Below are 26,802 nucleotides of genomic sequence, written 5' to 3'. Positions count from 1 at the left end.
TCTACTGTCCACAGCAAAATAGTCCATACATTTTCTTTAACAGTCAATTTCCCTTATAACATTACACCTATTTAAACAGTTCCTTGTTTGTTTCTTCAAAGTATTTGTTCTGTTATTTGTATATTTTCCATCTTTAAAAATAGATCTATTTTCCATTTGATAGGATACTCGACTTTTATGTTGTCTGTTCTTTGATGTTTAAAGAGCTACGTAGTGGGCTGCATTCTGCTTGATATCTTAATCTTCAATATTGTTCATATGTTGGAATATAAAGATACATATCCAGAAATTGTTTATTAAGACCTTCAGACTTGCTGCATGTATACGTCCTTTCTTGTTCTTATTAATTTCCACTCTCTTTTCCCAACTACTCTCAAACTGCCTGTTTTGTATGTCTCCATCTCTTTATGTGCTTGTCAAATTCGATAATTTGTATAGACCTTTTCTTATAATGGATGGCTGTCATCCAGCCTTTTACCACTGCAGGGACACATCCAGAGGCAATTCTAAGTATAAGAATTTACACTGCATTCTATTATCTTCTTGCCCTATTGGAGCGATAGTGAAGTGATTGCTTTTTTGAATGGCAATATAACATAAGTCACAAGAGGTGAGTGCTCAGTTTTTTTTTTTGTTTGTTTTTTTGCCAATACTGCAGACAATTTTTCATCTTGAAGAAGTTTACTCTTATATGTGAAACTTCTTTGAACCACCACAAACACACAGGTAAAAGGTATAATTTACCCAAAATATAAATTATCTCATCATTTACTCACCCTCATGCCATCCAGATGTGTATGATTTACTTTCTTCTGCAGAAAACAAATGAAGATTTTTAGAAGAATATTTCAGCTCTGTAGGTCCATACAATGTAAGTTAATGGTTGCCAGACTTTTGAAGCTCAAAAAAGCACTTATAGGCAGCATAAAAGCAATTCACAAGACTTCAGTGGTTTATTCCATATCTGCTGAAGCAATATGACAGGTGTGGGTTTTCCTCTAAATGATATTCCCTTCCCAGTAGTTAGCGATATGTAGTAAGTATGTGAATCGTCAAAAACAAAAGAACTAATGTAAATGTGAAAGAGATTGAGAGTTACAGTTTTTCTCAATTGCTTTGGCTTAATTCTTGAATGAGAATATATATATATATAAAAAAACATAGATTTTCTAGTTTCTTGTTCATACCAGATTTGAATTTCTTCTACATTTAAGCAAATTTCATGTCATTTGGCACATGTCTGAAAAAGAGCAAGTACAATTGTCTACAATTTGCACAATAACTAAATGCACATGACTTGCAAAACTGATTAGATGATTCTCAGTGAAATTGTCATACTCTTCACAACTTCTAAAGATTCTTTCATCATGTGAGCCATCACATGCAACATGATCCATTCAATTATCAAAATCTGTCAGACATACATGTATATTCCATACATATCTATGAAATGGAATGTTTTTTATTTTATTTTTTTTTTTTTTGTTTTTTTTGTCATTTTGTCATTTTGTGGTAATTTTCTGTTATATGACTTTACATGTAAGAAATGTGTAAAAATGGACAAGCATATGTGAATGACCAAAAATACCCCATAATGACAACGTGAAAGAAGTTTGTTTGAAATCTTTGCAAATTTATTAAGAATAAAAATGAAAAAAATCACATGTACATAAGTATTCACAGCCTTTGCATGACACTCACAATTGAGCTCAGGTGCATCCTGTTTCCACTGATCCTCCTTGAGATGTTTCTACAACTTAATTGGAGTACACCTCTGGTAAATTCAGTTGATTGGACATGATTTGGAAAGGCACACACCTGTCGATATAAGGTCCCACAGTAAACAGTGCATGTCAGAGCACAAACCAAGCCAAGAAGTCCAAGGAATTGTCTGTAGACCTCCGAGACAGGATTGTATAGAGGCACAGATCTGGGGAAGGGTACAGAAAAATTTCTCCATCATTGAAGATCCCAATGAGCACAGTGGACTCCATCATCCATAAATGGAAGAAGTTTGGAACCACCAAGACTCTTCCTAGAGCTGGCCAACCGGCCAAACTGAGTGATCGGTTGAGAAGGGCCTTAGTCAGCGAGGTGACCAAGAACCTGATGGTCACTCTGACAGAGCTCCAGCATTTCTCTGTGGAGAGAGGAGAACCTTCCAGAAGAACGACCATCTCTGCAGCACTCCACCAATCAGGCCTGTATGGTAGAGTGGCCAGACAGAAGCTACTCCTCAGTAAAAGGCACATGACAGCCCTCCTGGAGTTTGCCAAAAGGCACCTGAAGGACTCTCAGACCATGAGAAACGAAATTCTCTGGTCTGATGAAACAAAGATTGAATCTTTTGGCCTGAATGGCAAGTGTCATGTCTGGAGGAAACCTCATCACCTGGCCAAAACCATCCCTACAGTGAAGCATGGTGGTGGCAGCATCATGCTGTGGGGATGTTTTTCAGCAGTAGGAACTGAGAGACTAGTCAGGATCGAGGGAAAGATGAATGCAGCAATGTACAGAGACATCCTTGTTGAAAATTTGCTCCAGAGCACTCTGGACCTCAGACTGGGGCGAAGGTTCATCTTCCAACAGGACAACGTACCTAAGCACACAGTCAAGATAACAAAGGAGTGGCTACGGGACAACTCTGTGAATGTCCTTGAGTGGCCCAGCCAGAGCCCAGACTTGAACCTGATTGAAGATCTCTGGAGAGACCTGAAAATGGCTGTGCACTCCCCATCCAACCTGATGGAGCTTGAGAGGTCCTGCAAAGAAGAATGGGAGAAACTGCCCAAAAATAGGTTCATACTCAAAAAGACTTGAGGCTGTATTTGGTGCCAAAGGTGCTTCAACAAAGTATTGAGTATCGTAAAAAAAAGTATCGTTTTTTTTATTTTTAATAAAATTTTCATCAAGGATGTCTCTGTACATTGCTGCATTTATCTTTCCCTCGATCCTGACTAGTCTCCCAGTTCCTGCCGCTGAAAAACATCCCCACAGCATGATGCTGCCACCACCATGCTTCACTGTAGGGATGGTATTGGCCAGGTGATGAGCGGTGCCTGGTTTCTTCCAGACATGAAACTTGCCATTCAGGCCAAAAGATTCAATCTTTGTTTCATCAGACCAGAGAATTTCGTTTCTCATGGTCTGAGAGTCCTTCAGGTGCCTTTTGGCAAACTCCAGGTGGGCTGTCATGTGCCTTTTACTTATGTACATGTGATTTTTTTTCGGTTTTTATTTTTAATAAATTTGCAAAGATTTCAAACAAACTTCTTTCACGTTGTCATTATGGGGTATTCAACAATGGCAATTTCTTTCAACATGGAGCAGGATAGACAGCAAGGAATAGGAAGAGCTCATGGACAAGGGATCTGTCAAAAAGATCAACTGTCAATTCAATCATCTGAACTTTTGGCCAAGAAATCTGTTAAGTCTGGGGGGTATATACTGTGCTTCACCATATCATTTACAGTAAATTGTAATGCATGTAAATTCATAAAACATGTAACAGTATTCTTGCAGTATGATCTATTGACGGTATACTCTGTTCTATGCTTAGAACTGACAGAAAACCCTATAGTGGTGGCCGTGTGCTGACTGACCAGCAGGAGTGGGCATTGGTAGAAATGGTAAGGGCCGGCAATGATATATGGCTGTCGGAAATAAAATCAGGCAATTGAGGTGAATGACACCTTTGCCAATATGGCATCCATCAGCCTACCAACAGTAGCCTGCCTTTGGAAGAGGCACCAGGTATCAATGAAACACATTTACCTGGTGTCTTTTAAGAGAAACAATAACCAGGTGAAACAACTGAGGGCTGAGTATGTTCAGGTACAGCACTTTATACTGTATAACTGTTTCTATTTGATGCATCACCTGCTTCATATGTATATTGGAACTACACTGTAAAAAGAACTAACCGAAATATAGTTTTTAGAGGGTGATGGTTCTTGATGCTGATGTAAACCATCACAAGTACATTTCTGTTGATGAAGAGGGCTTTAACCTGGTCAAAACTCGCCGCTGTGGACGGAACCTCATCAGCCAAGTGCCTGTACAACGTGGGGGAAACATCTCCATGTGTGCAGCTATCTCTGAAGATGGTGTGGTAGGACGTAGGCCATTACTTTGCTCCTACAATGCTGCACATCTCATTAGTTTCTCAATTAAATGAGCTGGCCTGTCAAGGTGAAAGGGTCACCTATGTAATTGTGTGGGACAATGTCAGGTTCCACCATGCAGAGGTGGTTCAAGCATGGTTTCAGGCCCATCCCCGATTCATGACCCTCTACCTGCCCCCATACTCTCCTTTGAGGACTTTTTTCAGCATGGAGGTGGAAGATCTATGATCCCCTGCCCCTTGAGCTCGCCACCCCCCTTCAGGCCATGGATGAGGCATGTGATGACATCAGTGTAGACCAATGTCAAGCATGGATTAACCATGCCAAAATGTTTTTCCCAAGGCGCATGAACAATGATCAAATTAATTGTGATGTGGACGAGAATCTATGGCCAAATGCTCAAGACAGGCTTGATCCAAATTAATGTAACGTGTGCTAAATATTACGTTTCGTTTTCATTTAGTTCATTTGTTTTATTTAACTGTGTACATTTGATTATAGAGAGTATACCTATGCTACAATTATATCTGAAAAAACTATTTGCCCAAAATGTTTGTAGAAGATGTCTTCATTGATCACAACATGATTACACATAGGATAGATATTATGGAAATGATAGATTCTGGAAATGTTGGGTAATGTAAGTGTATTGCCTAATGTGAAAACTGTGTAATATGTCTTTTACAGTACTGTAGCATATTAATTTCAGCACTTCTAAGGGCGATTTGAAACATGTATCTTGCATTGTTTGTTATTGGATTCACTGGTAGTTAAAACGACTAAACTGACAAGATATAATTATGTTGTGTTTTGGTGATTGAACCAAATGTTCGCATGACATTTCATGAGAAACTTTATTTTGAATCAATGGTTGTGTGGTGAGAGATGTTTACAATCCAAATGAATGAACAATGTCAAGTTTTGAATGAAAGCTTGCCTGCGTTACAAGTGTGATGAGTGTGGAGTTATTTACTAAGAGTTGTGAGATTTTACCACATACTTGCGATAATAGTACTAAAACGATCAACAAAAACTGTAATAAAGCAAGTTGACATTAACTGAAAAACAGCACAATCTAGTGGTTGCATCGAGCCAATAACAGGATGTAAAATGTCCTCAAGAACAAAGACTGACGTGCAAAATTATAAAAAAATAAATACAATAAAATTATTTGGCCAACAAAATTTTCATTAATTAATTGTATAAGATTACAGCATAAAAACACATGTGACAACGTACCCCAGTATAATGTGACAACCTACCCCGAACTGACATGAAAAATGCTTATGAAAAATACTCCTGTCTTGAGAACAACTTTTCTGTTCTCAGAATCTTCCATCATCACAGAGTTGCATTCTTCCCAGGAGTATAGGCGGAGCGTGTGTAAGGCTGGGCGAGACTTATCCTTCCCCTGGCCAGTAAACTGTCTCAGTTCCCTCACCTCATAAAGCTTTAACTTTAAATACTTGCCGGAAGGGAAAGCTGACACTAGATCTGTGGCCGTGGCCAAATTCAACATAAAACGTAATGAGTCACTGCATTGGTTGTCTTTATTTCTGAAAGAATGTAACATTTTTAAATAAATATAAAATAATTTGTGCAATTCTTACATTAATAAATTTTGATTGTATTATAGTTGCATTGAAACGAGTATATCCGCATTTGTAACATTCCATTCCTTGCATCCATTCACATTTAAATCAATAAGCATCCAATCAAACTCAAATCGATCCAGCATAGAGATGACTGAAATATTTTCATCATTGTTCCTAGAGCTTGTGAAGAAGACTCTCTCTGGATTTTATTTTAATTTCCAAAACTTGACTGCATGACAAGCCTGTAGATGCGGGACCACTTTTAAATGTGTATACAGGTACAAACGGTTCAGTTTTTATTTTTTATTTTTATTTTGCTGCATTAGCTAAGAGTGCTTACTACATAGTATTTAATTGGCTGTTATGCCGAGAAAATCAATTGTGCATATTTGCTTGCTGTAGCCAAATATTGAGACGTTAAGGTAATTATACATATGAGTAGCCTGCTGGCATCTGTGTAAACACAATAATAAAAATGTATTCATCTGGAGGGTTTTGTATGGAGTGTGAACATTTACAGTTGGTGGTAGATGCCATTTAATAAAATATTTTGTCTTGAATGCTTATGAACCTTAAAATCGTGTGATTGCTGTTATAACATCCATTAAATTAAAATATAGGTATCTAAATATGTATTTTAATAGGCCTGTATGGTATTTCATAGAATATATATATATATATATATATATATATATATATATATATATATATATATATATATATATATACTACAGGGTTGGGAGGGTTACTTTTGAAATGTATTCCACTACATATTACAGAATACATGCTGTAAAATTTAATTTGTAACGTATTCCATTAGATTACTCAAGGTCAGTAACATATTCTAAATACTTTGGATTACTTCTTCAGCACTAGTAGAATTTTTTCACTTGTTTTGACTATAAAACCTCAGTACAGTAAGACAAAATATACATGTGACAAAGACATTCTCTGAAAAAACTTTTATGCAGTGTTGTTTCTAAAGCAAGATCAATCACATTGATCTTATTTTAAGGATTTTTTGATATTTTTACAGGAAAACAATTCAAAATATATGATCAAGAATATGATTTTTGCCCTAATATCAAAGGTCTTACTAGGAAAAAAAGACATTTTGATCTAACGTGAATTCTTCATAAAAAATATGATCGTGTCTGTTTACATGTGCATGCATGTAAACAAATAGCTAGAAATAGCATTTTATCTTAGCTAAACTGACAATTTACACTAGGTTTATTTCTATTTCTGCTGCTCCAAACTTACTTCTCTGTCTGCTCGTATGAATGTAAGATATGAATGTAAAGAAAGTGTTTCACCGCTGTTCAAATGCACTTTTGATTGCATAATTTATATGTATAAATGTTTACCATCTGAAAGGACTAAATATGAAATGAAACAAATGACAATAAACTAAACCAAAATTGCAACTTCAAATTGATCTCAGAAATGGGTGAGCAGTTGATTTCATACTGTAGTTTCTACTGTTAGAGGAAAGTATTGTGTAATAGGACTTCGGACAAAAACATTTACACGGCGCGCTCTATGAATTCTCTGTGAAAAGTTATTATGAAGCGAGATACGACACATAACGATAATTACATTTTCAATTTAAAAGTCTGTTTATTAGTCCGTTCATTAATGAAAGCAAAAAGTAAAAATTTACAGAAATGTATGAAAGTAAAAATGTAAAAAACAAATAAATCTGATGGTCATTTAAGAAATAATTCTTCTTTGTAGTGTTAATTCAATTTTGTAATGAATGCTGATTTTAACAACTTACAAGTTAAAGTAACTTTGCTGTAAATTGCATAATTTATTTACAACTGATTTAGATAAATCATTGATTTATAAATGTTTTCAGAAACTATGAATTGAATTTGCCTCTCATTATGATTAGGGTTCAGCCTCATTACAGCAAACTAAATTATAACTGCTGTGCTTTGATGAAAATCAATAAAATAGAATGGCATGCCATTACAGAAAGTTCATTACAGGTTTTACATATTTGACATTTGACAAAGACGTTTATCATTAAGACGCTCAAACGGCCATCATTTCTAGTTTATTTCTCCATATTTATGGTTCTGGTTTTTTTCATTTTCAATCATTTTTTGCTTAAAAATGTGTTTTGATTGATTGATTGATTGATTGATTGATTGATATTTTCTTTATAACAAGTCATGCCAATAAAGCTCAATTCAGTTTAATTGAATTTAATTGCGAGAGAGAGAGAGAGAGAGGGGGATAGAGAGAGAGAGAGAGAGAGAGAGAGAGAGAGAGAGAGAGAGATCTACTACACAGGAAAAAAGGTGGCTCCAATCCGAAAACACTGTTTCCAAGCGGGCAGTCTCAACTTCATACTTTTCTAACAGTATCGCTTCTTCTCTGAAGAGATAAGCGATACAAGTTATTTTTGGACTCGGCATGTTCATGTTAGCAAACACTGGGGGTATTCTATCTTTCCAGTCGGATTAAAGTTTGAGAAATCTGCGGTAAAATGGAGAGAAGAGCTGAAACTGAGGTGAAGAGGCTGGCGCTGGGAATCTCGTCTTCTTATTCGCTCCATCGACTGTAACAAAATCTCTCTTAAGGTACTCTTCTTTTTATTTACACTTTTATTGTTTCACATTTTGATTTTAAGTGGATATCGTTAACTTAAAGTCGCAAAGTTACTGAAACCTCCAAGCTTAAGTTTGCTTTTATTATCCAGGCCTCGAGAAAACAATTGATTTGTGCTGGATTGGGAGTTTCTGGGGGGTATAACCACTATATCGCTCACTTTCACCCATTTTAACGGGTTTAACGACTTTAAAACACGACTGGTTCCGTTAGGGCCTGAAGCGCTGACCTAACTGGAAGAGAAAAGTGTTTCAAGTTTGTTTTGAGCTGTGTATAAGTGAACAAGTGTCTCAGATGGAGTCTTTGTGGGGGGGCCAGTGACATTTTTTGTGGTAAAGTTATTGTTATTTATGTGGAGATTTTAGTCTAACTGTAGCGCTAATATATAAAGTGCTGAATTAATAAGTTTTTTAGTGGGATATTACTTAATTCACTTATTACCATACTCTGTTTTGTTGTCATAAACAATTACTAACACATTTCCGTAAACAGCATATGACAGCTGCTCCAATTTATTTATTTATTTTTTAAATTTTTTAGTGATGCATATCATTGTAAGTTTACTGTAACATATGCAAAACAGATTTATGCCAGTTATGCCAATAAATGTCTCGTAATATACTGGCAATAGTTTGTGATCTTTGTTCATGCTATAGATGTTAGCGTAAATAATAGTATTATTCAGATAAATTGAGGAATGCATTGATTTATATTCACTGTTCTTTTATGTATTATCACCAATATTGTTTAAATCTATGGTGTAAAAATTAGCTGTAATTATATATTGTTATCAACAGAAACTAATTGTTATCCACAATCAACATGAACAGAGGCGTCATGCCCAGTTAAACTGAGGGGGCACGCTCCCCCTAAAATTTCCAGCCAAGTGGATTTTGAGTGGGTTATTTTGAACTTCCAGGCATATTTGATCCCTCGATTAAGCTTAATGATTATTGCTTGTAAAAAAGAATATCTGTGAAAGAAATCTTTATTCACATCTACATTTGGTTATTCTAATTGAGTCACAAGTTTCAAAATAGGTGGTGTCCCATAAATTATTAGGAGCTCGTGCTCACATGTAAGATCGAGCAGCACCTGAAGGAAAGCACCGTGTCATGTTAATAAAAGCCAGTTAATTGACTACATTTATGCACAGTTAATAGGGATGTTATAATTAATCAATAATTTATTAATCATCGTTAATATTTTGATCGATAATGTATATCAATCATCGATTAATTAATTTCAGGACAAATGCTTTGTAATCATGCTAGCAGACTTTGATAAGGCTGTCCATACAGTCATTTGCTGCTAGAGGGCACTTGCGTGCATTAAAGAAGAAGAACGGCATAGATGAAGGTGAAGCGGCTCAGTGTAATCAATGGCTGTGTCTCGTTTCAGAGGCTGTGTGCTAGGTAGGACGCATCCTTTGAAGGCTGCAGTATACAGAGTGTCCTCGTTTAAACGAGACGGCCTTCTTAGGACAAACGGAAACAGTTACGTGGTTGCTATGACACACTGTAAAAATAAAATCCTGTAAAAAAACAGTAAACTACTGGCAGCTGTGGTTGCCAGCATTATACTGTAAAAATACGGTTTGTTACCATTCTTGAAATTAACAGCAAGTTACTGTTTTTGACAGCTACAATATACAACTGCAATTTAGCTGCATATTCCTGTTAAATTACTTACTGTCTACTGTTGTTGAAATTAACAGCTATGTTCCCAGCATGCACTGCGGCATGAAGAATTTACTTAGATTTTTTACTATTTTGATGTTGTTTTTGTTGCAGTCTAAGATACTTGTATTTTAATGTTCAGCTTTTACCTTTTTATGTAAAATATGTTTGTTAATTGTCACCATTGTTGCGTTTTGTATGCCGAGAGTTGATATCTGTGTGTGTCTTGTTATCAACTTCTGTTATTCTGTATGTATCATCAAAAACATAAAACACTCAGATTGCTGATATAATTTTGCTGAAATATCCTTTACTGTTTTTGCTTTTATATTTTTACGTGTAATGTGTAACTATTGACACGTTTAGTGCTGTTTATGAGGTAGGATCAGATATTCAGTCTGACCTTATGTTTTGTCTTCCAATTAGCACAGTGCATCATCTCGCGTTTAACTTTAACACAAATTGACTGGCCGGAAGAACATAAATTAATAAGAAAGAAGGTCCAAGGTGCCAGCTCAAGAGAACACTAATCGCCATAATGGTGACTTAAATTTAAAAAAATAAAATAAATATTGATAACAAAACAACAACACTAATTAAACTAAGACTTTTATTAAGTCTGAATAAAAACTTTTGTACATGCTTTTTTGTTTGTTTTTAATTTTTGTAGCCCCAATGCATTTCCAATGCATGCATACTTATTCAAGCGCAAAGGCTTATGGGTATGTCACCATTATAACCCACAATGCAGTGCTATGCTGTTATTGTGCTGTGTGCAGGTTGTTGTTGTTTTTTTGTTTATATCATAAAAAATACACTTTTCAATCGTGGCAAAACTGTACATTTAATATGTACATTGCTTCAAAGGTTGATTTTTTTTTAATTTGACTTCTCATTAGACAGACAAGTGAAGGCTGATGTGAGATGATAAAGAATAGTGGCAGCACACCACTCTTTAACAAGTGTGAGTGCTTTGAGTGAGAAGGGAACAAAAGTCCCTTTAGAAGGGAATGTATGAGGTACATTTTAGGATAATTATAAAGATATAAAGATGTAAAGAGAAAAAAATATATTTTACAGGTGTACTTTTAGTCTAATACTTTATTTCAATTATATATTATATACTTAAACATATTACATACTCTGCACCCATTTACTGAGTAACTTCAACTTAGCAATTAACATTACTTGTGTTTGAACATCATATTTACGGGCAAATTGGCATAATTTGTTTAGACATTTCTGTTGAAGCAAAGAATTGTGGGTTGTGAGTGCCCATGAAGGATGCATCCTTCCAAACTCAAATATGTAAATGAGTTTTGACTAACAGTGATTCATTAACAGTAATTAAACATATGACAAATTCGTACTAAACTAGCCTAAATATATTAAAATACACCGAACTAAGAATATTTTATAAGGATACATGCATTTCTTAAGTGTAATAATATAAATTATATTTAAACAGGCACATAATATTTGGAGTCCTCTACGTGCGTTTTGCAGTATTAAAATGAACTATTAATCGATTAATTGAGTTAATTGCCACAAATATCGATTATAAAAATGTCTGAAAATTGACAACTAGTTTGTTAAATATGTCTGATCTTTGAGGTACAGACAATAAGTTTTAGTCTTATATGTGGAATATGCGGTGGCTGACTCTGGTGCCCCTTCATAAAAAAAAGTGCATGATTCCTCTGAACTGTTACTGTTCACACTGATATCAAGCAAGAGCTCAAATCTAACTACTCACTCTTCGTCATGGAAAATATTTTTTAACCATATTATAATTTTATGATTTATTACAGCATTTAAGACATTTCTCTTTTTTATTTCAGATTGACCGCACACTTAAATTTCATAACACCTGAATTTAGGACGTTTCTGGGGTGTCAATTGGAGACATCTCTGAGAGTGGGACCAGAAGCTTCCCTGTGTGGCACTGCACTGTTTACCGATTGGATGTTGCCTGGGAGATGAGAATGTGCTGCTGGCACCAGGAAGGAAGGATTTTGATGTGATGGGGTGCAGGAAGAGCAAAGTCCTTCCAGAGCCACCCACTGATGTTCAACTAGATCTGGTCAAAAAGGTAGAGCCTCAGCACACTGATGTGTATAAAAACTTTATCAAAAGTGAAGGTGGCAGGGAGAAAACAGGCTCACCATCCCCTCAGTGTCAAAGCCAGGCTGCTTCAAAGGTGAGTCAGTCCCCACCACCAGGTAACAACCAGCCGGAGCCCGCTGACCCACACCGGAAAAAAGTAGCCAAATACAGGGCCAAGTTTGAACCTCGAGTGACTGCTAAATATGATATCAAAGCTTTGATAGGTCGGGGCAGCTTCAGTCGGGTCGTAAGAGTGGAGCACAGGAGCACACGGCAGCCATATGCCATCAAGATGATCGAGACACGCTACCGTGAGGGCAGAGAAGTATGTGAATCTGAACTTTGCGTTCTGCGACGTGTGCGCCACACCAACATCATCCAGCTGATGGAGGTGTTTGAAACAGCAGAGCGGGTCTACATGGTGATGGAGTTGGCCACTGGCGGAGAATTGTTTGATCGCATCATTGCTCGAGGGTCTTTCACAGAAAGGGATGCCACACGGGTGCTGCAAATGGTTCTTGATGGGGTGAAGTACCTCCACACATTGGGCATCACACACAGGGACCTGAAACCTGAAAACTTGCTTTACTATCATCCGGGTGCTGATTCCAAGATCATGATCACAGACTTTGGCTTGGCCAGCACAAGGAAGAAAGGTGATGAATGCCTGATGAAGACTACCTGTGGAACACCTGAGTACATTGCACCTGAGATTCTCGTTCGGAAGCCATACACTAATGCAGTAGACATGTGGGCACTGGGAGTCATCTCTTACATATTGCTCAGTGGTACCATGCCTTTTGAGGATGACAATCGCATGCGCCTTTACCGACAGATCCTCAAAGGAAAGTACAGCTTCTCGGGGGAGGTAAGGACAGAGCGACCATATGCTTTACATTTGCATTTATTCATTTGGCGGAATGTAACTTACAGTGCATTCAAGCTTTACATTTAATCAGTATATACAGTATACTGTGTATTGTATGTATTCCCTGGGAATCAAAAACCTTGACCTTTGTGTTGATAGCGCAACAGTTATAAAGTGCACTTGTGAATATTATGTATTTGCGTAAGCTCTTATCCAGAGTGACTTACCTTTACTTTAGCATCATATATGAGACCATTGAGAGTAGCAAATAGCAATCATGCCATTGGAACATTTTCTTCAAGGAAAGTGCTTTCTGTACAAATGAAAACAAGTGCAACTAGGGCTCAAGGGTAAGGATTTGCAGGCCAGTAGTTCAGATTTTATTTGCCCTGCCAACATTTTTACTTGCTACGTTTCTGAAGTAAATTAATAAGAAAAAAGTGCAGCACGACTTTCGCTGCTTGCAAATATTATGCAATTTATTAATACAACGTTTCTTGTAAACATAACGTATTAATAAATTGTACTAGTCGCAAGCAGCAGCAGTGTGAGGGACTGTTCCTTATTTATTTACTTCAGTGTTTTTCCTACACACCTGCTAATTATCTGTCAGGAGTGCAGTGTTTTTACTGGCTACATCACAAAAATATTAAATTATATTTTTAGCAATGCATTTGTGTATTTAGATGTGCCAAAGAATTCGATGCAGAACAATACTGATTGGAATTTTATAACCATTCTTTCAGATGCCACAAAGATTATTACAGTACAGTTGACTTACTACAGTAACACTCAATTAAAGCTTTAGTCTGGGTATTCTGGCATCTGGATGAATGATATTAGCAAATATTTTATATATATATATATATATATATAAAGTATTAAAATATAAATGACTTTATACTTTATTGTAATATAATGTATTGCATGATGTGTACATAAAATATACATCTTCACACTGGCAGACAAATGTTTGGAATAATGTACAGATTCTACTGTTTCGGAAGGAAATTGGTACTTTAATTCACTAAAGTGGCATTCAAATGATCACAAAGTATAGTCAGGACATTATTGATATAAAACACAGCATCACTATTTGAAAAAAGGCATTTTTGATCAAATCTAGACCCCAATTCCTGGAGCCATCACTCCAACACCTTATCCTTGAGTAATCATGCTAAATTGCTAATTTGGTAGTAGAAAATCACTTGCCATTATATCAAACACTGCTGAAAGCAATTTGCTTAGTTAAATGAAGCTTAACGTTATGCAGTTATGCCACAGTATGCAATTGACTGGTATGTCTTAAGATCAATATTAGGTAAAAAAAAAAAAAAACGCTAAAAACGCTTTCTCTAGAAACTCGTCAGTCTGTCATTGTTTTGAGGAATGAAGGCTATAAGATGCTTGAAATGACCAAAAAACTGTGAAGTATTGTAAAGAAATGCGACTTTTGAAAAAGAAAAGAAAAGGTTAGAGTGGGCAAAGAAACACAGACATTGAACAACAGATAATTTGAAAAGAGTGTTATTGATCTTAAACCCATTGAGCTTTTGTGAGATCAGCTAGATTGTAAGGTTCATGAGAAGTGCCCGACAAGACAGCCGCATCTATGGTAAGTGCTACAGGAAGCGTGGGATGAAATATGTCACCTGAGTATCTGGACAAACTGACAGCTAGAATACCAAGGATCTGCAAAGCTGTCATTGCTGCACATGGAGGATTTTTTGATGAGAACTCTTTGAAGTAGTTTAAGAAGTTCTGACATTTTTTTTCAAAGTTCCAAATTATTTCCATAAGAGCAAAGCCTGTACATTGTTTCAAACTTTTGGCCGCCAGTGTATATAAACTCCATAATCATGTTTTGTGTTTATTTAGTCAGAACCAGTCAAAGACTGATAATCTTCAAATAGAGAGACACAGGCTTAGGCAAAAAAGATCCCCTTCAAAATATATCTGATTTCACCTTGAAATCACACTTTCACTGTGGCACACACATGACAACTAAAGGCCTTCATGTCTCATGCAGATAAAGCTTGAAAGTTATGCAGAGTTAAAGTTACAGATTAAGTTTAATCCCACATACAGTAAATGCGACAAAACCTAAATGTATAATCAAAGTAATTTTTTTTTATAAAAGTAATAAAAGTGTGTAGGTGTTCTATCTGTAAAAAATAAATACATAAATAAAACTAATAATGCCTCTGCCCTGTGCCAGCTGTGGTGTTATATCAGAGCTGTTTGTGTGGGCCATATAACCTTTGAGAATTCACTGAAGTGTGTGGATCCTATGTGCAAAACCATTGCTGCTGAGAGATTGGAAATGCAGATGTTTCCTATTTCCCTTTTTCCTAAAGTAGAGTAAAAATGCTTATGTTAGTGTTATTTGTGTATTGTTTACCTGCACTGTACAATACCTACTGCTGTTATTGATTTTTGGATGACTGTTTTCACAAACATGCAAACTGTTATAAAATATAGAGTATATATTGTATAAGCAGTGCTATGGAAAAGTATTTTCCCCCATCCTGATTTCCTCTGTGTTTGTGTATATCTCATATTAAATTGTTTCAAAAATTCAAACATAAAGCAAAGGCAATCTCGGTAAACACAAAATACAGTTTAAATGATAATGTTATTTATTGAAGCAAAAAAGTTATCCAATACCAACTGGGCCTGTGTGAAAAAGTATTTTCCCTTAGTTACTAAATCTATGAAACTGCATTCATAATGGGATTCAGCTGGACTAGACACAGCCAGTCCTGATTACTGCCAGCCCTGTTCAATCAAATCAACATCTAAATAGAACTTTTTCAGCAGCATGAAGTTGGCTAAAAGGTCTCACCCAGTAGCACACTATGCCAATGTCAAAAGAAATTCCAGAAATGATGATGAGGAAAAAGGTGATTGAGATACATCAGTTTGGGAAGGGTTACAGAGCTATTTCAAAGGCTCTGAGACTCCAAAGAAAGCAAAAGCCTTTATCTACTGTAGTACTGTAATGGAGAACACTTGGCACAGTAGTGAACCTCCCCAGAAGTGGCCGATCATCCAAAATTCCCCCAAGAGCACGGCAAACTAAAAAAAGCCAAGGACAACATCCAAGGAACTGCAGGTCTCTCTCACATCAATAAAGGTCACTGTTCATGACTCCAATTTTCTAAAAATGTTGATGATCCTCAAAACTTTTGGGAGAATATTCTCTGGACTGAGAGTTGAAAGTGGAGCTGTTTGGAAGATGTGTTCCGTTGGCATAAATCAAACACAGAATTCCACAAAAAAACATACCTACAGTCATGCATGGTGGTGGTAGTGTGATGGTGTAGGGATGCTTTGCTGCTTCAGGGCCAGGGCGACTTCTGCTCTCTACCAGAAAATCCTAAAGCAGAGCGTGCGGTCATCAGTCTGTGAGTTTAAGCTCAAGCTGATTATGTAGGAAGACAATGATCCACAGCATAGGAGTAAGCCCACCTATGAATGGCTCTAAAGTTTTGGAGTGGCCTAGTCAAAGTCCTGACTTGAACCCGATTGAGATGCTGTGGCAGGACGTTAAACAGGCAGTTCATGCTTGAAAACCCTCCAATGTGGCTGAACTAATGCAGTTCCACAAAGAAGAGTGGGACAAAATTCCACCACAGTGTTGTGAAAGACTGATCTCCAGTTATCGGAAGCATTTGGTTGCAGTTTTTGCTGCTAAAGGTGGCACAACCAGCTATTAAGTTTAAGGGGGCAGTTAGGTTTTCACATGGGTGATATAGGTATTGGATAACATTTTTGCTCCAGTTGTTAAAAAAAAACTTTATTTTGTGTTTACATAGGTTGCCTTTGTTTTATGTTATATCTCATTTGAAGATCTAAAGCAATTTATTATGAAAAATACAAAAAAACTGATGAAATCAGGATGAGGCAAATACTTTTCCACAGCACTTGTATGGCAAAACAAACAAGAACAATCCCTTATTCACACAAAGGATGTAAATGTCAGCATTTCCAATAGTTGTTGACACATATGCATTTTCTTTTTTTTTTTTTTTTTATTACTTAGGAGCCATTGGCTCCTAAAGTGAAACATTAAGTTTTTATTCACCAAATCACAGTTCACCAATCACAATTGCTCTATTTAGATTGCTGTTGAGAAACAAGATAGAAAGCCGAAAAAAAGGAACAGCTGATAACCCATTAATCTGAGGTTTTATAAACAGTATTGTGACAGGACGGAGGGCGGGGCCAGGTGGTGATTCTGCACATCCAGTCCCTACTTCCGCCCTGTCACAAGTATATATAGTTGAGAAGATCAGTTTGCATTTTCCTTTTGTCTCATAAATGTTCACACCCCTTTTAGTAGTTCATATGTTAATGTAATCTTCTGTTGAAGTGGTAAATGTATTTGGCTTGCTGTCCATATACTGGAGGGCTTGGAGCTTATGACTTGACTCGAGTCATGATTATCCCCCTGGACTTTACTTCTTTAGATAAATAATTAATCTAGAGAATAGGTGGAGGTGGGATGTCAGGAGAGTTGTCACAGGAAGCAGGTAAAGGAGTGGCTTATATACGCCTTGTCGCAGGCTGTGATTTATCAGATTATAATGAACATACTCCTCCTGAACTCTGCTAATTTACTCCATTTCAGTAGTTGGTATGTTAATATAATCTTGTGTTGAAGTGGTAAACATATTTGGCTTGCTGTCCGTATACTGGAGGGCTCAGAGTTCGAGACTGGACTAGAGTCCTGATTACCCCCCCAAAAAGGCGTTAAGGTGAAAGATCGGTACCATGACTGTGGCAGGATGTATTTAGGACAGCGAGCCAGCAACAATTCCATTTGGTAATTTGGCTTAACAGATACTTCTGGAAAAAAAATTCTAAAGGGAGGGCTCACACTGTGATTCAAATGGGAGAATGCTCTAAAGCGAGAGTGGTTTAGCTTGCGGCATTCGAACAGGTATGCCCAGCATGCATCCAAATGGAAAAGTCCACTCAGCACTTCTGAAGGGAGACCCCGCTATACGTGTGAACATGGGTGTGAAAGGAAAGTATTCACAGCGCTTCACTTTTTCCACAATTTGTTAAGTTATGCCTTATTCCAAAATTGATTAAATTCATTATTTTCCTCAAAATTCTACAGAAAATACCCCATAATGACAACGTGAAAAGAGTTTGTTTGAAATCTTTGCAAATTTATTCAAAATAAATAACTAAAAAAATCACATGTACATAAGTATTCACAGGCTTTGCCATGATGCTCAAAATTTAGCTCAGGTGCATCTTGTTTCCACTGATTATCCTTGATGTTTCTACAACTTGATTGGAGTCCACCTGTGGTAAATTCAGTTGATTGGACATGATTTGGAAAGGCACACACCTGTCTAAATAAGGTCTCACAGTTAACAGTGCATGTCAGAGCACAAACCAAGCCATGAATTATCTGTAGACCTCTGAGACAGGATTGTATTGAGGCACAGATCTGGGGAAGGGTACAGAAACATTTCTGCAGTATTGAAGGTCCCTATGAGCCCAGTGGCCTCCATCATCCGTAAATGGAAGAAGTTTGGAACCACCTTCCTAGAGCTGGCTGCCTGGCCAAACTGAGCGATCAGGGGAGAAGGGCCTTAGTCAGGGAGGTGACCAAGAACCCGATGGTCACTCTGACAGAGCTCCAGCGTTTCTCTGTGGAGAGAGGAGAACCTTCCAGAAGAACTACCATCTCTGCAGCACTCCACCAATCAGGCCTGTATGGCAGAGTGGCCAGACGGAAGCCACTCCTCAGTAAAAGGCACATGACGCCTGGAGTTTTCAAAAGGCACCTGAAGGACTCTCAGAACATGAGAAACAAAATTCTCTGGTCTGATGAAACAAAGATTGAACACTTTGGCCTGAATGGCAAGCGTCATGTCTGGAGGAAACCAGGCACCGTTCATCACCTGGCCAAAACCATCCCTACAGTGAAGCACGGTGGTGGCAACAACATGGGAGACTAGTCAGGATCGAGGGAAAGATGAATGCAGCAATGTACAGAGACATCCTTGATGAAAACCTGCTCCAGAGCTCTCTGGACCTCAGACTGGGGCGAAGGTTCATCTTCCAACAGGACAACGTCCCTAAGCACACAGCCAAGATAACAAAGGAGTGGCTACGGGACAACTCTGTGAATGTCTTTGAGTGGCAGAGATTGAACATCTCTGGAGATATCTGAAAATGGCTGTGCACCGACACTCCCCATCCAACCTGATGGAGCTTGAGAGGTCCTGCAAAGAAGAATGGGAGAAACTGCCCAAAAATAAGTGTGCCAAGCTTGTAGCATCATACTCAAAAAGACTTGAGGCTGCAATTGGTGCCAAAGGTGCTTCAACAAAGTATTGAGCAAAGGCTGTGAATACTTATGTACATGTGATATCATTTAAAATATTTAATTTATTTATAAAGATTTCAAACAAACTACTTTCATGTTATCATTATGGGGTATTGTTTGTAGAATTTTGAGGAAAATAATTAATTTAATAAAATTTGGAATAACGCTGTAACATAACAAAATGTGGAAAAAGTGAAGCGCTGTGAATACTTTCCGCATGCACCCTGCATATATATACATATATATATATTTACACACACATATATACACATACCCGAGCACATACACATACTTACGCATACACATGTAGGATGTATGTAGCATGAAGGTTGTGCAATTTAGTTTAGTGATCCCGCCGCTCGAAAACCCATTTGGGCAGGAAAACGAAACCCTGAAAACAACAATTGGAGGGGGTCCCTTGGAGATAATTGTCCCCAGGGCCTTTGCAAGTCATAATATGTCCCTGGCTGTGATATAAGAATGAGGACAGGTGACCAAGAGATGTAATTTGTTGTTTGGCCGGGATGCCAGATTGGAGAAGGACTGATTTTTGGTGCTTTGAGATTAGAATCTTGAATCTTGAAAGTACCACTGCTGTCAGCATAGAACAGTAAACGGAGGCTGCAGTGGGCACAGGTTCACCAAAACTGGGCAGTAGATGATTGGAAAGCATTGCCTGGTCTGACAAATCTGGATTTCTGCTGAGGTACACAAATGGTAGGCCCAGTGCAGACTCATTTTTCTGTTCCAGAAGTGGTACCCAATTTGGTCTTCTGCTATTGTTGCCCATCTGCCTCAAGGGTTGTTATGTTGTGCATTATGAGATGTTTTTCTGCTCACTACAATTGTACAGAGGGGTTATCTGAGTTACTCTGCTCTCTAATTATCTCTGCTCTCTAATAATATTTTTATGTACTTTTGAATCAGAGGTAAAGTATTTACATTTTTAAGTATTGGGAAACCTGTTTGGAAACATTCAATATTTTTTCAAATTCCATTTAGTGCCACTATTTGTGCAGAAATTACACACTTCACTTTTTACAATGTTAATTGTTCAGTAAACCATATTAAAACCCTATTAAAATGTACATACTTTTAAATATAAAACAATATTCTAACATTTTCTAAATTATCATAATGGCAAACTCTCTGTAAATGTTGTTGATTTGATTAACCTGAAGTAACCTGTTTTTCTGTGCTCATAGTGGCTTTTTAAGTGTCTTTGGTCAGGTGACAGTAGGCTTAGGCTGAAGAATCTGTTTTATACAGCTACTAGAGGTCATTGAGGCTTTTACCCAGTCCATTCGGAGCTGTTTTCCTAAATGGAAATATTCCCAACAAAGCCATCATCACAAAAGCAGAAGAAAAAAAAGGCTAAGATAGTTTTGCCTCTTTCTGTCTGGCTGTTGGCTCCATTGTGCTTTGTTTCTATTCATCACAAAGTTCTGAATGTCTTTCAGACACTTTCAACAATTGCCAACCATTTCGTCTTGTATTTTGGCTTCAGATTTCCTGACGTGTTTATTTGTGCGCCTCTGTTTATTAATTGTGTTTTTGTGCGATTACGTGCGCTTGGGAGTGTGTATGTGTTTGTGTTAGCAGGAAAATAACCAGCACACTCCTGTCATCGTGTCTTATCCCGCAGTAACCCCCTGCATGAGTGTGTGATGTCAGGCCGCAGAGTTCCTGGCAGAGAGTGTGCATCAGGGCCTCTCTTCTGCTGTGAGTCAAATGTGGACTTTGCAGTGAAAAGCCCTGGAGGAGTTATGCTAACCAACAAAAACCGAACAATGTTTAATTTTCTCTCTGGCTTGTAGAGCTGCAAGTGTGTGGCCAGTTGTTATAACATACCTAGACATGCATGGCTAGTCTAAAGATGAGCCGATTAAGTAAAAATTAACTTAAGGTAACTAGTTTATACACTTTCCATTGCTATCTGCTGTTACTCCCTGGAGCCTTTTGTGTATTGATCTAGAAAGACATGGCGCAGGTGATACGGTCCAGTGATTGTGCTTTCTTTCCGTTTCACTGGAATTGATTTATGCTTTCAAGTTTCAGCTGTTGTTATACTGTAGTTGATTGGTTCTTGCGTATTTCTCATATCCTTTCACAAATGTGTTCACAGACAGCAGAAATAATTCGCTGGTTCACATGATAATGTTAGCAAAAGTCTGATATGACCACTTAATAAATTAAAGGAATTTTCCAGGTTCAATAAAATTTAAGATCAATCAGCAGCATTTGTGGCATAATGTTTCGACTTGTCCCTCCTTTTCTTAAAGTTTTTTTGGACTAGTAGTGAGGCACTTACAATGGAAGTGAATGTGTCCCATTTTTAGAGGGTTTAAAGTCACAAATTTGAAGCTTATACTTTCATAAAAGCTCTTGCATTAATTATTCTGTTAAAACTCATGTATTATTTTAGCTGTAAAGTTGTATAAATAGTAATTTGTATGGTTGCTTTAGGGTTTTAGGTTGTGTTGACATCACATCGTCATGGCAACGAAATTGTAAAATTGGCTATAACTTTACATAGAAAAGGTTAATAAGTTATTTTATCACACAAAATCATGATAACATGTATTTTGTTTACATCTTGTGGCTATTCTTCTGAAAAAGTGAGTATTTTAACATTCAAAAATTGGCCCCTTTTGTAAGTGCCTCGCTATAACCCAGAGTTTGGCTTTTTTTAAAGAAAAGGAGGGACAAGTCAATATACATTTTTGGGGTTATCAATATTATGCCACAAATGCTGTCGATTGAGCTCAGCTAAGTTGAATTGAACCCGGAATAATCCTTAAAGTATGCAAAAATGTGAATCAATCGTAAAATACAGCACTTTCAAAATCAGCAACTCTTAAATACATTTTCTTTATGTGGGGTGAATTAGGATAATCTGATACATTGGGTAATATGGGATAATTTGTAAATGTTTTGCTCCGTTAAATATTCTGTAGTAATATTAACATATTCTAGCTGGGTTGTCATGTGATTGAGGTCTTATTTACTTGTCTGAAGTTTTGGGGTGACAATCACAGTATGAAGTGCAAAACAATATTAATTTATCTATTTGAGAATATGTAATTCAATCTACTAAGAGATCTACTGGGGAGAAAAAATGACTAATCTCCAACATTGAAATTTTGTATCTAATTATTTTCTGACATTCCTCCACAGTCAGTGGTATGTGCACTTTAAAAGTCTGATTTTAGTCAAACTAAAACAATAATTTGTCTTTATAAAATGTCATGCAAATGCTTTAGACTGACTGAAATCATAGCAGACCAATTTTTGTGAATTTGGACTAACAGACCTAGATAATAAGATTGTAGCTCAGCTTCGTTCAGCATGTATAGCCTATACATTAATCGGACCACAGTTATGCATTTCAATTATGCATTATGTCATGTATACTTGGACAGACAGATGAAGACTATAGCTTGACTAGACAATATCCTGCTGTAGCTCGATTATAACTGCACATGTAAACATACGGATTGTGTTCACACTAAATTCTCAGAATCTTTTGAGGATGTCTGATTCCTATTATCTAAGCCATTTTCTATTGTTCTGTCCCTTTCTATCAGCCATGGCCAAGTGTGTCCAACCTTGCAAAGGACTTCATCGACCGTGTCCTCACGGTGGATCCTAGTGAACGTCTCACTGCGGGTCAGGCACTTAAACACCCTTGGATTGTCAGCATGGCTGCTTCCTCCTCCATGAAGAACCTACAACGGTCCATTTCCCAGAACCTCCTGAAGAGAGCGTCATCACGCTGCCATAGCACCAAATCAGCCCAGTCCACTCGCTCCAGTCGCTCCACAAAGTCCAGCAAGGCACGTCGTGTTCGCGAGAAAGAGCTGAGAGAACTCAACCGCCGTTACCAGCAACAATGTAATGGTTGAGGGCAACTGCAAGCCACACAATTACAAACAAGACTACTTGTGCCCTACAAGTCCAGATGAGAACATTGGAGAGAGCAGAACAATAATGAGTCTTGACTCAGATGTCAACTTCCTACGCCATCAAGAATGAGCCAATTAGCAGAAAACCTCCTAAAATTTTTATACATTTTCTATTTTTCTGCTGTTTCTCTCTTGTATTACCTTTTATGTGAGTGTTTTATTTATTTATTGTTGGTTGTATGTTCATTATTATGTTGTCTCATTGTCTTTTACCTGATTGTATCTGTTGAACAGGATTTTACAAAGATGCTGGAAGGACTTATCTTGTAGGCTGTTCTTTCTGATTTTGCTGGGAATTATTTGTTACGGTACCCACGTAGTTGATTGCGCTTCTAAAGGGGAAATGTGCTGTTTATTCATTATTAGCAACAAATCAAATGGCCTAGTAATAATAAAATGTGCCTTAACATCATTTTTGAACAAAAGGAAAGGTTAGAATCATACTGTTGGTAATAGACATTATTCACAGCAGCGCCATCTTTGATTTTTAATGGAAATGACAATGAGGCTGTGAGGAATAGACACACTGTCTCCTCAATGGGCTGTACTGAAGTTTAAAGTGTTTTTGGATCATGGACAAAACATTGAAAAAAAAAATATTTTCAAGAACACTCAGACAAACATTTCCAGACAACATAAGTTGTGGAAATCAGATGTGATCAAGGAGCTTTTTACAGCTTTATACCATTCGTGAAATTGAAGAGATGGTAAGTCTATCACTTACAGCCTCATTGTCATTCACATTAAACTTCAAAGATGCCACTAGTGTGAATAAGGAGATTGCTTTGAAGTAACCACACAGACCACATTTATAATGAACCTGGATGGCTAATTCAAGAATATCAGTGAGCTCTAAGCTCTACTTTGTCCAATAAATCTAGTGTTTTGCTTTAGGGGCTTCAACTATTGTATCCAGTCTCTAACTAGCTTTAGCTACAACCCTGGTATGGATGCTGATGTTAATTATATCAACTGTTAATATCTGTGGAAAAGTATGCAAATATAAAAAAAACTGTTGTGAAATTGTTGACTTTAAAGGTATATTTCTCTCCAAAATTAATAATTATTCACTCAGCCTCATGTTGTTGTTCCAAATCCACATGACTTTTATTCCTCTGTGGAACACATCAGTAAGACAAAATGTCACCATTTCCTTTTATTGCATCTTTTCATTTTATTTAATTTTTTTCATACAATGAAGGTGAATGATTCCTTTGGCTATCATTCTATTAATTTGTTGTGTTCCATGGAAGAAAGAAAGTCATATGGGTTTGGAACAACATGAAGGTGAGTAAATTATAACAACATTTTCTTTTTTTTTTGTTTTTCACCTCATCAAGTTTGTAATTGTCCTCTATGAAGGATCATTCTTGGCTAATACTGTTGGATTTGTTGTGACGCATTCTAGTAATGAATCATACTAACCGATATTGATCACTCTCAGAGTGGTTGAAAGTTGGAAGCCCTATCGTTAAATCCTACTTTTGGTTACTTTCGCTGTCCCCTGCTGTTGCTCCTTGAGCAAGGCGCTGAACCACCATGTAGGCCTGTTGGCTGCCTTTTCATTAGCCCTGTTTGTCAGAAAAGAGCAAATATGCCAAAGAAATTCTCACGAGGAACATTTGAGATCAAACTTCCTTGTAAAAAAAGAATTACTGTTAAAACTGTGATGATATGAAGACTTCTTCAGTTAAATGTTTTTAAATCTGTTCTTTATGTCATTTTATAAAATCCTATATAAAAATTAAAGGAAAAATCAGTCTGTGTCCTGTGTCAGCATTGTGTCATGTTTCACAGTTATCCTTCAATTTGTTGTAAAATGTATGCAATATATCACATTGGTTTTGGATACTTTATTTCAATGACAGTATTTGACAAACAAATAATTTTATTTGTGGTTTCTTCCAATTTGTCACACTCATAAGCTTGCCTAATATTCTCAAACAACCTTGAGAAAATATATATTTTTCTCCTTTTGCTTAGATTTATTAGTTAAATTTAACACTCTGTTAAATTTGAAACACTCTGTTTCAAAGTCTAAAGCTAATTACAAATGACGAGATTTTCTGGGTTCAATACAAGTTAAGCTCAATCGTCAGCATTTGTGACATAATGTTGAATAGAACAATAAGTAATTAAGACTCGTCCCTCTTCAAAACTCATGTATTATCTGAGCTTGAAATTGTTTTAGGGTTTAGGGTGTTGCATCGTCATGGCAGCAAAGTTGCTACCAATTTTATCACCCTAAAATCATGTTAACATGCATATTATTAAAAATTTTTGGCTATACTTTTTAAAAAGGAAGTATTTAATGTTTACAGATTGGCCCCATTCACTTCCATTGTAAATGCCCCCATGTTATCGAGAGTTTTTGCCTTGTCTAAGGAAAAGGAGGGACAAGTCAAAATTATTTTTGAGGTAATAAACATCAACCACAAATGGTGTCGATTGAGTTTAATTAAAATTTCAACTGAACCCAGAATGTTGCTTTAACATTTCAGATAATGTTGCTTTTGAAAGTGGCAAGTCAGCCATATAATTACATTTTTTTATTATTATTATTAAATAGAATCCACTAAAAAGCTTTTATAAATCTAAAAAATGTATGTTTGTATGTTTCTTTATCCCAATTAGTTTCTCTCAAGAAAAGAGCTATTTTGTATGTGCTTTTTATAATTATAATTTATCTGATTTACTAGTAACTAAAATTGAGACTGTGCTCGGAAAAGTGCAAAAAATATTTTTATTAAGTGGATCAACAACATGTAAAAATTGTGTGTTTGTAGCCATTAAACTATATTGCAACTGTTTTCACTTGTTGAGTTCAATCCAACAATGTCTCTTGAAAGGAAAAGTTTTGTTTGTTTGTTTTTTCTTCTATTTTAATAAAGAATAATGATATTGTTCAACGTAATTAAAAAAAGTGAAATCAATAATATTTTGTAAAATTATGCAATTAAAGAATCTAAGAAACAATTTTTTTTTGCCATGCCATTGTACTTCATTTGCTCCATCATTTTGCTAATCTGTACAATTCAGAATGTGAAGGCTTCTTATTCTTAAAACTCAGCAAGAGGTTTGTATGTCAGGCCTTCTCACCTGTAATAACCTCATAGCCTGAAAAAACATGATTTGTTTTCTTGTAGTAAGGATTAGACACAAAACATGGTAATCACATGGTAAACATGGAGTCGTTGTAATCACTATTATTTTTGTAAAGCAAAATGTTGTCACACTGTATATATTTTTCAGCTATCCCTCCAGCTTGTAATAAAGCCAGACTCCAAATAATGACAATCAATGTAATGTTGTCTAATGGCCAAATATCAACATAACCTGCAAAACATTTCACTATTTGTTTATTACACATATTATACTGTATAATATTGTATGATAGTATAATTAGATAACTTTGTAATATGACATGTTGTGTTAAATTAAGGGCACATATTATCACAAAAGTTGACAGCCCTGTGCAAAACATAAATAAAATA

The 26,802-nt window shown here is 36.6% G+C and overlaps 1 protein-coding gene across 1 annotated transcript; it reads left to right on the top strand.

The window, feature by feature from the left end:
• Window positions 1–8,026: 8,026 nt before the first annotated feature.
• LOC127623120 (serine/threonine-protein kinase H1 homolog) lies at window positions 8,027–25,063 on the top strand. Its single transcript, XM_052097380.1, has 3 exons — window positions 8,027–8,310; window positions 11,859–12,991; window positions 22,931–25,063. Exons 2-3 carry the CDS (start codon window positions 12,041–12,043, stop codon window positions 23,246–23,248), a joined length of 1,269 nt encoding a protein of 422 aa, XP_051953340.1. The 5' UTR covers window positions 8,027–8,310; window positions 11,859–12,040; the 3' UTR covers window positions 23,249–25,063.
• The last annotated feature ends 1,739 nt before the right edge of the window (window positions 25,064–26,802 follow it).

Source organism: Xyrauchen texanus, chromosome 29 (assembly GCF_025860055.1).
Source record: "Xyrauchen texanus isolate HMW12.3.18 chromosome 29, RBS_HiC_50CHRs, whole genome shotgun sequence".
NCBI classification, from domain to species: domain Eukaryota; kingdom Metazoa; phylum Chordata; class Actinopteri; order Cypriniformes; family Catostomidae; genus Xyrauchen; species Xyrauchen texanus.
This window is presented reverse-complemented; position numbering and strand designations above follow the sequence as displayed.

Coding starts and splice junctions, on each gene's coding strand:
- LOC127623120 (XM_052097380.1), top strand. CDS start 12,041: ATGGGGTGCAGGAAGAGCAAAGTCCTTCCAGAGCCACCCACTGATGTT. Junction 12,992..22,930: donor AGTACAGCTTCTCGGGGGAG/GTAAGGACAGAG, acceptor CCTTTCTATCAG/CCATGGCCAAGTGTGTCCAA.